The sequence below is a fragment of the Paroedura picta genome, chromosome 8, assembly GCF_049243985.1.
Source record: "Paroedura picta isolate Pp20150507F chromosome 8, Ppicta_v3.0, whole genome shotgun sequence".
NCBI lineage: Eukaryota > Metazoa > Chordata > Lepidosauria > Squamata > Gekkonidae > Paroedura > Paroedura picta.
The window spans coordinates 13,165,967-13,182,536 of NC_135376.1; the positions used below are offsets into that span (position 1 = coordinate 13,165,967).

General features: G+C 46.7%; 1 protein-coding gene across 2 annotated transcripts in view; it reads right to left on the reverse strand.

Annotated features, from left to right (window-relative positions):
- Positions 1-16,570, reverse strand: part of FNDC3B (fibronectin type III domain containing 3B) — a 311,990-nt gene that overhangs the window by 43,713 nt on the left and 251,707 nt on the right. For both annotated transcript variants that reach the window (XM_077348400.1, XM_077348401.1), the window contains exons 16-22: positions 15,712-15,783; positions 13,961-14,079; positions 12,648-12,753; positions 11,969-12,144; positions 10,820-10,933; positions 9,334-9,483; positions 7,361-7,632 (exon numbers count right to left, since the gene is read on the reverse strand). In XM_077348400.1, the coding sequence (XP_077204515.1) occupies positions 7,361-7,632; positions 9,334-9,483; positions 10,820-10,933; positions 11,969-12,144; positions 12,648-12,753; positions 13,961-14,079; positions 15,712-15,783 (1,009 nt within the window). The remainder of the gene's footprint in view (positions 1-7,360; positions 7,633-9,333; positions 9,484-10,819; positions 10,934-11,968; positions 12,145-12,647; positions 12,754-13,960; positions 14,080-15,711; positions 15,784-16,570) is intronic.

Below are 16,570 nucleotides of genomic sequence, written 5' to 3' on the forward strand. Positions count from 1 at the left end.
CCTCCTATTGAGAAAGAGTCTATCAAAGTAGGATCTCGTCTCTGTAAAGAAGATCATTGTCAGATTATTGCTTCTCAGGAAAGTTTTAGCCGTGGCTTAGGTCATGCTTGCTCACCGAATGAGGAAAGAATCCAGTACCAGCTTGAGGCGAGAGTTTTCTCATTATGGACTGGTCCTTTCATTAGGTTCCCGTTAAAGGGGAGAAAACCATCCATCGTTTTCTTTATTGAATTTTACCACTATGGGGATTTGTATTTTCTGCCTCGGACACCAAAAGGTATTGGACTATATGTGCTTTGCAAGGAAAAATGGGTGGAAGAACCTAGCCAGTCTGAGGCTCGGAATGAAAACTTCATCTTTACCTGATCTGGCTCCTGCTGACACCCAATTCTCTTTTTCTCACAGTTCATTTCAATAAAATCAGAGTCCGGTAGCACCTTTAAGACCAACAAAGATTTATTCAAGGCATGATCTTTCGAGTGCAGACATAGTCTGAGGAAGAGTGCTTGCACTCGAAAGCTCACGCCTTGAATAAATCTTTGTTGGTCTTAAAGGTGCTACTGGACTCTGATTTTATTATGCTACTTTAGACCAACCCGGCTACTCATTTGAGTTCATTTCAAAACAGCAATCCAATTGCCAGTTTGCTCAGACAGAAGAAGAACCAGCAATGCTTTTTGCATACTCGGGAATCTAAGTTCCAAAAGCCCTTCCTGGCACTGATAAATTGCCCAATTAGATACTCCTATTCTTCAAAGAGGACGGCGGCATTGCCTAGCACAGACAAGCAGCAAAATAATTTCATTTGAGGGCTCTGTGTAGTGACAAAGTGATGCAGCTTCCCTAAATCACTGATGTGGTCCATTTATTTGTTCAGAGCAAATTCAAAAAGCTAACAGCTGCCGTGGAGAAGTCAGAATCGGCCTTTCCTTAGCTACCCAAAAAGGGATGCTTTCTGAGGGAAGGTATCCAAAGCCCTCAAAGGGCTGAGCTTAAAGAGGAAGAGGAGCTGAAGGAGTCCCAAAGCAGCTTTCAATTGCCCACCCCACCTTCCTCACAACAGACACCTTGCGAGGTAGGTGAGGCCAAGAGAGCTCTGAGAGAAATGTGACTGGGCCAAGGTTACCGAGCTGGCTGCACGTGAAGGAGGAGTGGAGAATCTAACTCAGTTCTCCAGATTAGAGACCACTGTTCTTAACCACTACACTAAAGTGGCTGTCTCAGAGGAAACAAAATCTACACCAGGCTTTTGTGAACCAGGGTTCACAAAACCCTGGGGCTTCTTGGTGGCCCTGGAAGTGTCTCCTGAATGGGTGAGAGTTAATTAATTTTTTAAAAATTGCTAAACATTTATTGGGTGATATCGCCATACATGGTTATTTCAACCTGCCCCCAGCCATATTCTGCATGATTGCGCCACTTCTGGGGTTGCTTGAAGCCGGAAGAATGTTTCAGAGGTTTCTCAATGGCAAAAAAGTTGGGAAAAGCTGCTCTACACACACCAGACCTCAGCTTGAGAGTTGGGGCGGTGGAAGATGGATGGTTTTCCATGTTTCTTTCAGCCATGTGGAATGTTCACCAGAATAATGATTGTCTTCATTTACTCTACTGACCGACACTACTGTCAGAGCATAATTTCATTGCTGTCAAGACTGAAGTCTGCAATTTGCGTCTGCATCGAGGGAGAACTCATGGTGATACATTATTAATGTTCACTAAATGAGGAAAAAGACTTGCATCCCCTTTTCAAGATTTCGTTCTTCGGGGGACAAGCAAGATATTAGAAACCACTTAACCGGTTCAACGTGTAAAAAAGTAGGGGTGCAGTCTATGACAGTTTACAGTCTCCCTGAGCCTCCGGGGAGGGCGGTATAGAAGTATGATAAATAAATAAATAAATAAATAAATAAATAAATAAATAAATAAATAAATAAATAAATAAAATAGCCTTCAGTAGATAGCAAAGGACAAGTCATTGCTACAGATCCACCAGAGTGTTTCTTCCAATGGAAACGTTGTCACCTGTGGCACATGACTCTCATGCTGCACCCCTCCTGGTGAAGCCCAAAATGTCTACCGAAAGGCTGCTCATTCGGAAGCCCCTCAGCAGCTGAATTTCAGAAGGAGAGTCAGCGTGGTGTGGTGGTTAAGAGCGGCAGCTTCTAATCTGGCGAGCCGGGTTTGATTCCCCGCTCCTCCACATGCAACCAGCTGGGTGACCTTGGGCCAAACACACACAGTTCTATTAGAGCTGTTCTCACAGAGTAGTTCTGTCAGAGCTTCCTCAAGCCTACCTACCTCACAGGGGGGGGTCCATTGTGTGGAGAGGAAGGGAAGACTCCTTTGGGCAGTGAAAAGCAGGGCATAAAAACAGACTCTTCTTCTTTGGATTACAGTGGGAGGGAAAAAGTGAGGCCATCGTGCTTCCAAGCCCTTGTCTTTCCCCTTTTCTTTTGAAAACTTCTTATTATACTGAAATCCACTGCTGGAGTGATGTATGAGGCTGTATTTAGAGGCTGCATCCCACTCATGGTGTAGGCTGAATACTGAGGCCAGTTCACCACCACCACCCCAATCCATTCTACTGCCGCTGCTGTGTAACAAGCTATGCATGCCGTCCAAACTCTTGAAAGTTTCCTTCCTCAAGCTGACACTCGACAGCCCCCCTTCCAAGTCATACTACTACTAGACTTGCCAGTTTCTCTCCCCGCCCCCCAAGTTAGGGTGAGGGATTTCCCATCCTTAACTCCTGTTGCACACTGCTGCTCCAAGTGATAGCATGAGATTTTTATAAATTTATTTATTTATTTTTGGACTTGTATACCGCTGCTCTCAAAGAGACTTGCAGCAGTTTACAATAAAACAATAAAAGAATGCAATAGAACAAGTGACCATTATGCCACTTCTGAAGAAAGCCTGGAAGGGGCAGAGCTTAACTCTATGAGTCACTGGAAACGGTATGGGTTTATCAGTGCGTCTCACGATTCCAAGAGTTATCCTATGCCATTTCCAGGTTTCTGCCAGTAGTGACATAGTGGTGTACGCAACATTATGCCAACCCTGTCCTTCCCCACTGGTTGCCAGGTCCTAATAGCGCTGCTGGCAAAGAGAAGCTTGAACAGGTGTTGGTCATGACCACCGAAATCTCCCCAGCTTGAGAGACTGCAGAATAAAAAGATTTCCCATAATCAAAAGGGGAGTGTTTGACTTGGTAATGACTAGTAGCAGCAGGGGGCAGGAGAGAAGAAGAGAGCCCTTCCGAGCACAAAGACTGTAATACCTTTAAGTACTGAAGATGCTGCAAATGAAACGGAGCCAAAAACCTAAGCAGAATTACAGAGTAACTTGTGCAAAACGCAAAGCTTCCTTGATTTGCGCCATTTATCCAAGCTGCAGGACTTCTTAGAATGCTGTTCACACAGAGTTCTAGAGCAATATTCAGGGCTGCTGTAATGGCAGCAAGAGTATATAGGCAGGCTTCTGGGCGGCTGGCACACATTTACCGGTAGAGCCAGAGAGCAGAGAAGATACCTGACTATGGCCGGGTATTTCAAGGAGTATCCAGTGATGGAAGAGAAAATGAGACCTTCCAAGCTTGAAGTTGTGCGATACCCTGAGGATCTGAAGCTACTGCAAACAGAGGCAGTACAACAATCTGGCAGCCATTTTTATTTATTATTCATTTATTTATTAGATTTCTAGTCCGCCTTCCTCCTTAGGTTCAGGGCAGATTACACATAAAACCCATAAACTTCAAATGGCAGAAAAACCCTCCAGTCCTGCCCACAGTCATCAAAAAGGGACGTCTGATGGCATAATGTAGCCAGGGATCTTAAGTTTTGCAAACACTAACTCTGTCATTTGCAGAGAAGCACCACGGGCTTGGCATTCGATCTACATCTTCCACAAAAACACATCTGCAAATGCTCCCAATGGCTTCCAAAACAGTTGGTGAAATGCAATTGTTATAATAAATACACAGATTATAGCTGCTGTCTGGCTATTTCTCTCTCACTGTTTCCACCAGACGCTTCCCTAAAACAATTTCCAGTGTAATAGTCCCTTTAACCAGACATATCAGTATTTATATGGTCTCAGGGTTTTCTTCCCCATGCGTCTAAGAGACAAACAGGCGCAGGGGCTCAAAATAGATCTCCCTTCCCACTTTTCAGTTATGAAATCTAGAATAATTTTTAAAAAAATCCCGGGATGAATCTATCGCAACACTTCTAGCACTCAATATTTCTAAAGTTAGCTGCAGATAATTCTCTTCCAAAGAAAGCCAGTTCTGGAAACCGAGCTGTACAAACAGAGAATATATTTGCACGCCCTGGATGTTTTATTCTGATGCATTTCTGCTAGCCAAAGTCAAAGGAAAAGAGGATCTTTTGCCAAAGTAAATCCTGCTCTTCAACCAGTGGGGAACTCACCTGGAATACTTTCACATTTACTTCTGCAAATGGGAAGACATACCCAACAAAAAGATAAAAGGAACCTTTATTCCATCTCAAGTGATTCCTCTGGACAGGGGTGGCCAAATTGTGGCTCTCCAGATGTCCATAAACTACAATTCCCATAAGCCCCTTATGGCATGGCACTGGTTCATGGGAACTGTAGTCCTTGGACATCTGGAAAGCCACAGTTTGGCAATTCCTGCTATAACAGAACAATAGCACAACACCCAGCGATGCTGGAAAGCCACCTAGGAGGTTTAGGAACAAGTTAGTCATCAGATCAGCCGAAAGTATTGGGTTCAGTGAACCGACTACGCTGTGGCACCAGACTCCCTGGTGGTGCACTGTAGAATCACATGATGCTACCGGAAACTGTCTCCGATTTGCCCTGTCTCTCCAGTAAAAAATGTGACGGGCCCCAGAGATGTTCCTTCCCCATGTGCAGACTCCTTTGCATTTGTGTCACTGGTGCTGGTAGTTAAGACACTCTCTCCCAGCATTTGCCCTTTCCATTGCCTTCATTAGAATAGAGATTATGTAGAAGCAGCAATAGAGCCTCTTGTGGCGCAGAGTGGTAAGGCAGCCGTCTGAAAGCTTTGCCCATAAGGCTGGGAGTTCAATCCCAGCAGCCGGCTCAAGGTTGACTCAGCCTTCCATCCTTCCGAGGTCGGTAAAATGAGTACCCAGCTTGCTGGGGGGTAAACGGTCATGACTGGGGAAGGCACTGGCAAACCACCCCGTATTGAGTCTGCCATGAAAACGCTAGAGGGCGTCACCCCAAGGGTCAGACATGACTCGGTGCTTGCACAGGGGATACCTTTACCTTTACCTTTAGAAGCAGCAATGGGTAGACTGTACCTTTGGCTGCCTGCCCTGCCCAAAGAGTCCACTGATATGGCCTGGGATAACTATATTCCAAGAGCCTCTTGTGGCGCAGAGTGGTAAGGCAGCAGACATGCAGTCTGAAAGCTCTGCCCATGAGGCTGGGAGTTCAATCCCAGCAGCCGGCTCAAGGTTGACTCAGCCTTCCATCCTTCCGAGGTTGGTAAAATGAGTACCCAGCTTGCTGGGGGGTAAACAGTAATGACTGGGGAAGGCACTGGCAAACCACCCCGTATTGAGTCTGCCATGAAAACGCTAGAGGGCGTCATCCCAAGGGTCAGGCATGACTCAGTGCTTGCCCAGGGGATACCTTTACCTTTAACTATATTCCTGCTCCGTTGTGAATCTGCTGGCTGACCTTGGACAAAAGAGCTTGCTTTTGTTAGGGCCAGAACTTGATCCCCACCAGAAGAGTCTGAGAAGCAACACTTAATCATAATTCCCCATGCATCATTCAATCGGCTGCCATTTCCTGCCATTAATTTGCATTGAAGGACCATTATGAAGAGGCCCAAGAAGGAGATGACTTTGAAGAAGTTCAGAAATAGATTTGCCGTCTGATCTTTTAACCCACCTAATGGCTTTGAAACCTCCAGTCGTTAATGGAACTAATTTTTCAGAAATCCACAGAAGACGACGACAACAATTGCCAGCTAGGCTGCTTATTTATCCTCACAGGGAAAAGTTAATAGAGCTAATATGCACAGTTAATAATCACGGCTCGGGATCTGAAAAACGAGCGTATTGCTCTGGGCGACGAAGCACTGTACGCGGCTTGATGGAAAGCATTCATCCTCCTCCTATATTTAGCACATACTTCATAATTAGCTTAATCCTTATGAATGGATGCTACAACACTATGGAGTAGTCACTACTTTCTCCTGGCTTCTAAAAACAGCACGGAAGGTCAGACCAGATGAAGAATCAAGTAAGGTCAAGAAGAATCAAGTAAGATGAAGCTGATAAAAAGAACATCAATGTAAAGTTTCACAACCATTTATGGGCAGATCCTGTGGCACGTTGTGCCAGCTCCATAGCCTCTGGGGTCACAAGTAGGGTTGGGTGCTTTGGCGGCCGAAATGCCCAACCCTAGTCACAAGTTACCATGACCTTCCATTGCAGAGCCAGAGGCTGCTGCATTCTGCCACTAAGAGCACCGCAGTAGCTACAAATGCCACTGTAGGGACCAATAGTTTGCTTCTCCTGTAGCCATGGCCATGAAGGTCACTTAGATTGCAATACCCACTGGAGAGGGAGGGGAACAGCAACTCGAGGAGAGGGGGGGGGGCCTCACCTTCTGCAGTGCATTCCAGGGGGTCAAAAAGGAAATTTTCTTGCCACCATTATTCACCAGGTGGCCACGTTTATGGAGACCATTTCTATATTATGCCGCAGGCACCAAGATGTTTTGGTCTGTCTCCATGGTGAAAAACAGCAGGGAGAGGCAGAAGGTGGAAGCAGCGCTCGTTGCCTTAAAAGATGGCGCCCTACTTGTCAAAAAGAGTTTGAAATGGATAAAGGCTGTTTCCCTGGTCCTAAGAGGAGGAAGCCCTTATCGAGGTGGCCCAAGCTAGCCTGATCTTGTCAGTGGTTGGGAGCAAAGCAAGGGACAGCCCTGGTTAATACTTGGATGGGAAGCCATCAAGAAAATCCACCTCTGTTTGTCTCTTGCTTTGAAAACCTTATGGGGTCCCCATAAACCACCTGTGATTTGATGGCACTTTCCACTACCAAGAAGGCAAAGCTCGTCCTCAAAAAGGTCACTGCTTGCATAGTTACCCCCAGACTGTACAGAGCAAGGCTGCACATTTTTGATGTGGAAACACATCTACTGGCGCGCTGTCACTGTCATTCGGTGACATCTGCAACAACCAAACACTTTGAACCCCATGAAATCCTGCTGCTTTTCACTGCTGGGGTGTTGAGTCAGTTCTGCACAGTTTCGCTACAACAAATTCTCTCTATAAAGACAACGGCTCTGTTCCGCATGCCACGGGACGTGGCAGTATCCAAGGAGGACTCACCGGAACGTTGTTTCTGGAAGCAGGTCGTCAATAACATAACTCGTGACGTTACCCACTGGGATGGTAATATCGCCAAGGTCGATGTTGTAGGAAATGATCTCGGACCCATTATTGCACGGTTCTTCCCAGTTCAATACAAGGCACACGGAGGGGGAGAGCGGATAGGCATCATCATCTGAGACATAGAGGATGGTGACAGCATCAGGTGCTAACGCTGGGGCTCTGCAGGTGACTAGATCACTGTAAGGTCCCGCTCCTGCCTGGTTGATTGCCTACAGAATAAAACACGTCGTGCTGTTATTACTCATGCTGTTCACATTCACTACGTCCCAGAAGGGAGACGACAGAATCATAGAGTTGGAAGGGGCTAGACAGGCCATCTGGTTCAACCCCCTGCTCAATGCAGGAGCAGCCTAAAGTATCCAGAATAAGGATCTGCTCAGCTGCTGCTTGAAGACTGCCAGTGAGGGGGAATCTGTTGTCTGGGGACTTGTCTGCATTTCACAAAACAGAGTTATTCCACCCAGCATTTCATGGATGTCATTCTGGCGGACAGCACGGACAATAGTGTCAAAAGCTGAGTTTTAACTGGATTTTCCTTTTCCTTCCTTCCTTCCTTCCTTCCTTCCTTCCTTCCTTCCTTCCTTCCTTCCTTCCTTCCTTCCTTCCTTCCTTCCTTCCTTCCTTCCTTCCTTCCTTCCTAGGCTGCCCTCCTGCAGTATAATTATGGAAATTATGGTCTTATTGTTCTACTATTCTGGGCCCCATTCTGGGGGAAGGGTAAAATAAAAATCTAATCTCATCTAATCTAACACACAAATAAATTTTGAAGTGGGTCTCCAAATAGTTTGAATGCCACTGCCAGGAGGTACCACCAGTGGAAGGCCTTGGCCTATATCCCCTGTCAGTTCCCTGAGGCAACTGGTTGGTCACCATGTGAAACAAGATGCGGGACTAGGTGGATCCCTGGTCAGTCTATTGATGTTCTTAGTGCTCCATGGGATGCTCTAATTGCAAAGATTCTGTAGGTGGCATGCAGCTGTGAATCGTGTGGGGATTGGTAGGTGGTCTTTGCACCCCTTCAGAGGTCATTAGAAGCCATGGTTAGAGTCAAAGAAAAACTGGGTAATGTCATTGCCACCTTTTGACTTCTGCCAGGGAACTGGGGCTGCTGTTCAACAGCATGGAAAAGCTCTGGGCTGGAGCCATTTTCTTTTGTGTTTGTTACGGCAATGAAGCGCTGAGGCCTATTTTAACCATAAAAGGACATTTTAACAACAACTACTACTACATCCCTCACATTGCTTTGGTGGGTCAACGTTCATGTGAGGGGACATGAGGGGACTCACTGGAACTGCTTCCATTTCAAAGTACTCGGAGGTCAGAGATTTGTGATGCCTCTCCCTTTAACATTCTTTTTCTTCCCAATGGCATCTTTGTTACAATTGACAGGAGGTATACTTTTCATTCATACAAAGGCATTTGGCTTCTTCATTCCTCTTCAGTTTATCTGACCCAACATTTCCCCCCTAGAATGCTAGCTTGTGTTTTGGCTTAAGTGGAAACTATCCACGATGCCCCCAGATCTGTATCTCCACATTTTATTTATACCCTGCTTTTCTCCCCAGGGGGAACGCAAAGCGGCTTGCAATGCTGTTTTCTCCTCACAACAACCCTGTGGAGTAAGTTAGGCCAACGAGAATGCAAGACCAGCCTAAGGTCACCCACAACATTTCCATGACAGAGTAGGTTTCCAACCTGAGCCCCCCAAATCCTACCTGGGCCCTCTAAACATGACACCGTGGCTGGCTCTCAAACTTCAAAACACTGGATTAAAGTTCCAGCTTCAAGAACCCCAATTCCCAGGCCTAAACCAAGACAGGCAATTCCACAGTCGGCTCATGCAAAAACAAGACAGAGGTCACACCTCATTGCAACTTGCAACCCTGTCATAAGTAGAGAGTTTTGCTTACCTGTAGTCTACAGAAGTAGTGTGCAGAAGCCGACAACTGGCCAATTTCAAAGGAGTTGCTTGTGCCGCTATACACCAGTTCTAATGACTCCTCATCTTCTCCCCACTCCAGTCTGTACTCGGAGATGTCCCCACCAAAGCTCTCAGGACTCTGTAAAACACATACACTGTTAGTTGTATCTTAGCCTAGAATTGCTTTGCTACCTTTTCACGGTTTCGGAGGGTAGCCATGTTGATCAGCACAGTAGACCAGCTGGATTGGAGTTCAATGGCATTTGAGAGACGAGCAAGTTTTCTGCACTATATGCTTTTGTGAGTGCAAAATCTCTTCCTGAAAGTCCTGTTGATTTGGACATGCTACTGAAGAAGAAGACTTGGTTTTGATACCCCACTTTTCACCACCTGAAGGGATCTCAAAGCGGCTTACAATCCTCGTCCCTTCCTCCCCCCACAACAGACAACCTGTGAGGTAGGTGAGGTTGAGAGAGCTCTAAGAGAACTGCTCTGTGAGAACAGTTCTAACAGGACTGAGACTAGCTTAAGGCCACCCAGCTGGCTGCATGTGGAGGAGTGGGGCATCTAACCCTGCTCACCAGATTAGAAGCCGCCGCTCTTAACCACAACACCAAATGGGACTTGAACCTAGTTGTATCTTTTCACAGGTTAACAAAAAGGGAAGCATTAAAATATGAGAATCACTTAAGCTTTTAAAGTAGTCTCTGTCCATGTCTGATTTGGCTGCTGAGCCTCCCCAATAGTCCTTCCACACAGAACCAGGAAGGGGTGGGAAAAACTGACTGGAAAAAGTGTTGGTCCACAGTGTGGACAGAACTGGATGAAGATGGCCTGTGCTGACAAGGTCTTTCTAGACAATATCTACAATGGCAGAATCCAGTTCCAGCCAAACATATGAAGCCACCTCTTACGGAGACTACCGATCTCTCAATGCCAGTATTGTCTATTCTGACTGGCAGCAACTCTCCAAGGTGTCAATGGTGATCTCCTACATCGGTAGTCCCCAACCACTGGACTGTGGCCTGGTGCTGGGCCATGAAGGCCCTTGCACTGGGCCGCAGCTCCCTGCCTCTGCAGGGCCGCGCCGTGCATGCGCGTTTGAGCCATGCACGGCTGCAAACGCACATTCGCGGCACTCCCGCGCATGCGCACAAGCGCGACCCGGGAGTGATCGCCCTCCCCGCCGCCACCGGTTCGAAGCCTAGAAAAAGTTGCGGACCACTGTTCTACATCATCTCCTTAGTTGGAGATGCTGGGGATTGAACCTGGGACCTTCTGCATGCCAAGCAGATGCTCTACCACTGAACCACAGACACACCCCTCCATCTTCCAAGTGTCATCGATGGGCCCATCAGAAGAAGTGGTCAGACACAACCGGGTATGCTTCTATTCCCAGGGAACTCTTCTGTACAGAACCTGAGAGCTGCTCTTAGAGCCAAGTGGAATCACAGCATAATATATAGTCATCTTACCTCCCAGCTAACAAGTACACTTGTGTTTGAAAGGAAGGTAAGGCATGGCGCTCGACACTGTCCAGGAGGCCCGGTAGCTGTTGTCACTTCTGTGGCTTCGGAATATGGCCCGTACTAAGGGAGAAAATAGACACTATGTAACACGTATTTATTGGTTATGACGAATGTCCAACATGGAGACGTCTGAAAATCGAGAGACCAGTGATCGTCGAGCATCCCAAGGGGTCATTGTCAATATTCACTAGTATCACCCCACCTTTTCAAACATCTGTCCCCACTTCAGCACTTGAGTAATGGTCAGTATTCCTTGCAAATACCGATGGTCTCCATTATGTATAAACAATACCACACTCTATAAACTACGTATTTTCATTTTTCATAATGTAAGATGGCTCAACAATTTGGACCTCAGCAATCTTCTTTTATCTAAAATTTGATGAAGGGTTGGGCACTTCGGCCACCAAAGTGCCAAACCCTAATCTGAAGCCTTCCCAAAGAAACATTTCATTTAAATTAAGGATCCTGGTTGCTATTTTCTCATACCGTCCCATCTCCTGGATTCTTCTGACCTCTTCAGACTTCAGCCCTGCAGCTTCCACAGTCATAGAATCATAGAATCTTAGAATCATAGAATCATAGAGTTGGAAGGGGCCATACAGGCCATCTAGTCCAACCCCCTGCTCAACGCAGGATCAGCCCTAAGCATCCTAAAGCAGTCCTTTAACCTAGCAGCCCTTCTGTGCTGAGAGCCAAAGGAGCATTTTTCCTTCTCTTTTTTCCAGGACCTCGTGACTGATGCGGTCCTTTAACACAACATAATGTTTATGAGTCCTTAAATGGACTCCGGGGAATGGTAGAGGACAGGAAGGCCTGGAGGATCATTGTCCATGGGGTCACGATGGGTCGGGCACAACTTCGCAACTAACAATGTTTATGAATATTCAAGTCAAGTCAAACTTTATTGCTCTAGGCCATAGCCCATTGCAAGATTTACGAATATTCTGTGATATCCTAGCAACAGTTCCAATGGCGGAAGATTAAATGTATACATTCCTAACCACTATTTCATCTATGATTTCTAAAGACCAGTCCCAACACTCCTGGCCATTCATACACACACTGGCTTGTACACACGCTTAGTTTTCTTACCCCTCCATCATTCAGCGCCTTCACTCTGAAGCGGTACATTCTCCCAGGCAGGAGACTGGTGATGGTACATTCGAGATCCGGGCCGTGATAAACCTCCGTAACAGCATCTTCGGGTCCCGTCATCTCCACACTGTACGCAGAGATGTGGCAACTAGATTCTGACACAGGGGGAGCATCTGGGAAGAGGCATCATAAAAGTGTTAATAGCAGTTATTAGAAGAAGAAGAGTTGGTTCTTATATGCCACTTTTATTCTACCTGAAGGAGTCTCAAAGCAGCTGAGACATGAGGTGAGAGAGAGGTGAGGCTGAGAGGCCCTTGATATTACTGAATAAGAAGAAGAGTTGGTTCTTATAGGCCACTTTTCCCTACCCGAAGGAGTCTCAAAGTGGCTTACAGTCGCCTTCCTTTTCCTCTCCCCACAACAGACAGCCTGTGAGGGAGGTGAGGCTGAGAGAGCCCTGAGATTACTGAAGAAGAAGAAGAGTTGGTTCTTATATGCCACTTTTCTCTACATAAGGAGTCTCAAAGCGGTTTACATTCGCCTTCTCATTCCTCTCCCCACAACAGACACCCTATGAGGGAGGTGAGGCTGAGAGAGCCCTGATATTCCTGCTTGGTCAGAACAGCTTTATCAGTACTGTGGGAAGCCCGCCTCCCTTCCCTCCGAGGTCACTCACCCCACTGCAGCTGCACTTCTTTATGCTTTGGCTTCCCCAACACTCGGGGAGGTTGACACTGGCCTGGTGCAACGCTGAGCGTACGGACAAGTAAACTTTCGGAACACTGCAGGAAGGAAGCAGGGCAGATTCAGCACTCCAGCCAATCAGGTGGCATGTAACATGAGGGGCGGGCGGAACAATCAAGAAGGAAACTTCCTGCCTAGAGAGATACTTGTGAAGAACTTTTAATTGACAGCCTTGAACTGCATGGCCCAACCCAATTTTAACAGACATCTGAAGCTAAGCAGGGTCGGTCCTGGTTAGTACTTGGATGGGGGACCACCTGGGAAATCCAGGGTTGCCACAGAAAGGCAGGTAATGGCAGATCCTTTGCTTTTAATCTACCTTACTATCAAGTGGGACCCAAAGCGCTGACATCATTCTCCTCTCCTCCGTTTTATGCTCATAACAACCCTGAAAGGTAGGTTAGGGTGAGTGCCCCAGGATCCTCCAGCCATTTTACATGGCAGAATCAGGATTTGAATCCGGATCTCCCAGAGCCTAGTCCAACACTGTGACTCAGTCATTTTCAACCTTTTGTCCATAGACGAGCTCCTGAATTAATTTTTCATGCTTAAAGGAACCCTGTAAGTTGGCCACGCCCCTGGAAAGTGACATCACTACCCACACCCTTCCCCCTCCTTTTGCTCCCTCCCCCCACCTTTACTACTACGATGGTGGCTCTGCCTCACGTAGGCCAGAAAGAAGGGTGGGAGCTGAGAAGGTAACCCAGAAACCTCCCTCCTTCAGATCTTCCATGGATCACCACGGATCCCTAGTTGGGAATCCCTGCTCTAACTAGCTCTTCAGCACTGGGAAGAAAATAAGCGTATATTTGGTGTCTAATTCCATCCTTACTCCACGGAACTCAATGAGGTTGTCCCCTCCCTTTCACTCTCACAACAGCCTTCTGAATTAGGCTATGCAGAAAGAAAACGACTGGGTGTCACTTGGCGAATTTCAAACCAGAGAGTGGATTTGAACTCAGGTCTTTATGACCTGAGTCCAGACCTCTAATCAGTACACCAAATGCAGTCCGGATCTCTAATCGGCACACCAAGCGGTCGGTATCTTGCTAAAACCCTTGTAGGGAAGCAGTTGTGAACCTCCTCTCGTTTGGCAGTATTAACACAAGCCAGCCTGATTCGCTTCCACTGAAAGCACACGCGATTTTGCAAACAGCCTCCCTCCCCAGACCAGCACACAAATAAAGCTTTTAGGGTAAAAGTGGGGGGAGGGGGAGAGAGATGAAAAGCTTCCCTCATACAGACCTGACTGTGTCCCCCAGTGCTAATGCAGCATGCCCGGAGCTTATACAAAGTGCCTGGTTTCAAGTAGGTACATATACATTCGGTCGCAGAGCCTCTGTAGCCTACCTCCCATTGATTTGCTGTGAGGGGTAATTGGAAACAAAAGGAAACCATCATTGCAGGGCTAGCTAGCATCCCGCTTAAGCCTTCGTTAGATCACAAACCTTCGAGTCATTAAGGGAAAGGGGAGCATTAATGGACCGAAGCAGCCAACTGGGTTTTCTACTATCACGTCCCTTGATAGCAGTAGAGGGCTCACCCAAAACAGCTTGTGGATTAGAAAGTAGGTGAGGTGCTCTATTTAATATGCTTGAAGTTGTCTCCACTGTGCGTAAAAGCCTTGTTTTCTCTTCTGGGCGCCCATGTGCATAATCTTTTGCTCCAAATACTAAGTGCTGCGGTCAGCCGTGAACATTTTTTAAAAAGCGGAAGTCGGTGTTTGAAAACACAGCACTACCATTCCAGTAATATGGTTGGATCTCACAGGAAATGTTCTGCTATTGCAGTGGTTCTCAACCTGGGGGTTGGGACCCCTTTGGGGGTTGAACGACCTTTTCACAGGGGTCGCGGCAGGGCCCTTCTCTCCAAGGGGGTCCCGAAATGGCTGACATCGCTCCTCTTCCATTTCACCCACACAGCAGTCTTGCGGGGTAGATCGAGATAGAGCGTTAGTCTGCCTGGAGCAGCGGAAAACAGTGAGATCAGCATGGTGGGACCAGAAGTGAACTGAGAAACCCCAGAAAAAATAAAAATAAAAATCATGAACAATGGATCTTCACGCCATTGGTCAGTTTCGGTTTAATTTCTGTGAAAGAACCCTTGCATGATTTTATGGTTGGGGGTCGCCACAACATGAGGAACTGTATTAAAGGGTCGCGGCATTAGGAAGGTTGAGAACCACTGTGGTAATGGAAGGGAAGGTGATTTTTCACCAGTGCTCCCCATACTGCAGATCTGGAATAATCTCTTGTACTGTTCCTACTTCCCGTTCCTGGGAAGCAGCATTTTGTAGGATCACTATAGACTGCAGAGGAAGAGAGAAGGAAAGAAGCCCTTTCCCCCCATGGAAGCCCCTTTAGTGAACAGAAGCTTTCTACTGAATAAAAGCCATAACCCATCATCATCATCCATTTGGACACTTTACAGAAGAACGGCACAGGCTGTTGCCTTCATCCGAATCGGGCCAGAAATCTGAATTCCATTGGTCAGTGCGCTTCGGCTTGTTAGGGGAAAGTCTGGTACGGAGCGAACATGTAGTAAATTTCTAGATGATAAATTTCTCAGATTTTATATGTATTTTGCATTTCGGCTGCTATTTTATGAAACTGTAGCAAGCTGCCCTGAGACCTTTGTGGGGAGGGGCACCCTGAAAGCCGCACAAAGTCAATAAGTAAACAAATCAGCCTAATTTTCTCTGGGTGGATTATTAAGAGAGGACTTGTGTTGCCTGGGATCCATCTTGCAAAATGTCACCTCAGGGAGAGAAACTAGATTACAGACTCTGGTTCAAGAGTTCCTAGACCTGGACGGTGCACCCGAGCATCCTATCGGGTCTCAAAAGTGAAGCAAGATCAGCCCTGGCCAGTGCTTGCAAGGGAGACCAGCCAGAGAGTTTGTCCTCTGCCTCGAAAACCCTACGGCTAATATTTTCATGCAGCAGAGCAGGCATCATTAAAAACGACCGGAATAAAATATGTGCCCATTCTATTTACCTTCAGAGCTTCCTTCTGAAATTTCCAACAAGTAGTTTAGGATTTCTGAACCACCGTTATCCTCAGGAGGATCTGTTACAAGGCATAAAAGAGATTCTCAGCAGAGAGGAAAACAAAAATGAGCTTTTGTAGCATTCAAGGGCCAGGGCCTCCCACAATTGGCTGACGCTCCCCGTGTAGTTCACGTTTTTTCCCTGAGCCCAGGAAGACCCTCTGAAGAGGACTGCTTGTTCCTCAAGAGAAAAGCATTTGTGCTTTGTGAACTGCTAGGTTTCCAGAAGCATCTTTTCCATGATAAGACAACACTGACAGGCCTTCAGATTATCTTTATTTCACATATATTGTCATCTCTGCATAACTTCTCATGCAGCTTCCTCTTTCCTGGAATCACATCCCCACCTCTCTTTCTCAAGTTCGTTCCATCTGCTTCCCAGGATACATATAGCAGCCATGTCATTAGAGTAGGGTTAGGCAGCTATGGAATTTCATCCATCATGTTCCATTCCGGCCAGGCATTTCGCCTCTTGGGTCAAGTTCAGGACCAGCCAGTTAAGCAAGGTGGCATCAGAAGTCCACAGTGCACAGCAGTGATTGGCTGGTACCCGCGGCCAGGATTTTGGGGGTGATCTTCTGTTAATGACTCATTTTGCCTAGGGGTTAGACTGTATTTTTATCATATTCTATTGTATTTGTATTCTTTTACTGTAATCCGCCACAACCCGGACAGGTTTTGGGAGTGACAGGGATAAATCCATCCAAATATAAATAAAAAAATAAGGCCAAGGTAGCTGCACTGTACTTGGAGCTCCACTGTTACCTGATTCTCCTTCCCCAGGCTCTCCCCCTGTGGCATTTTCCC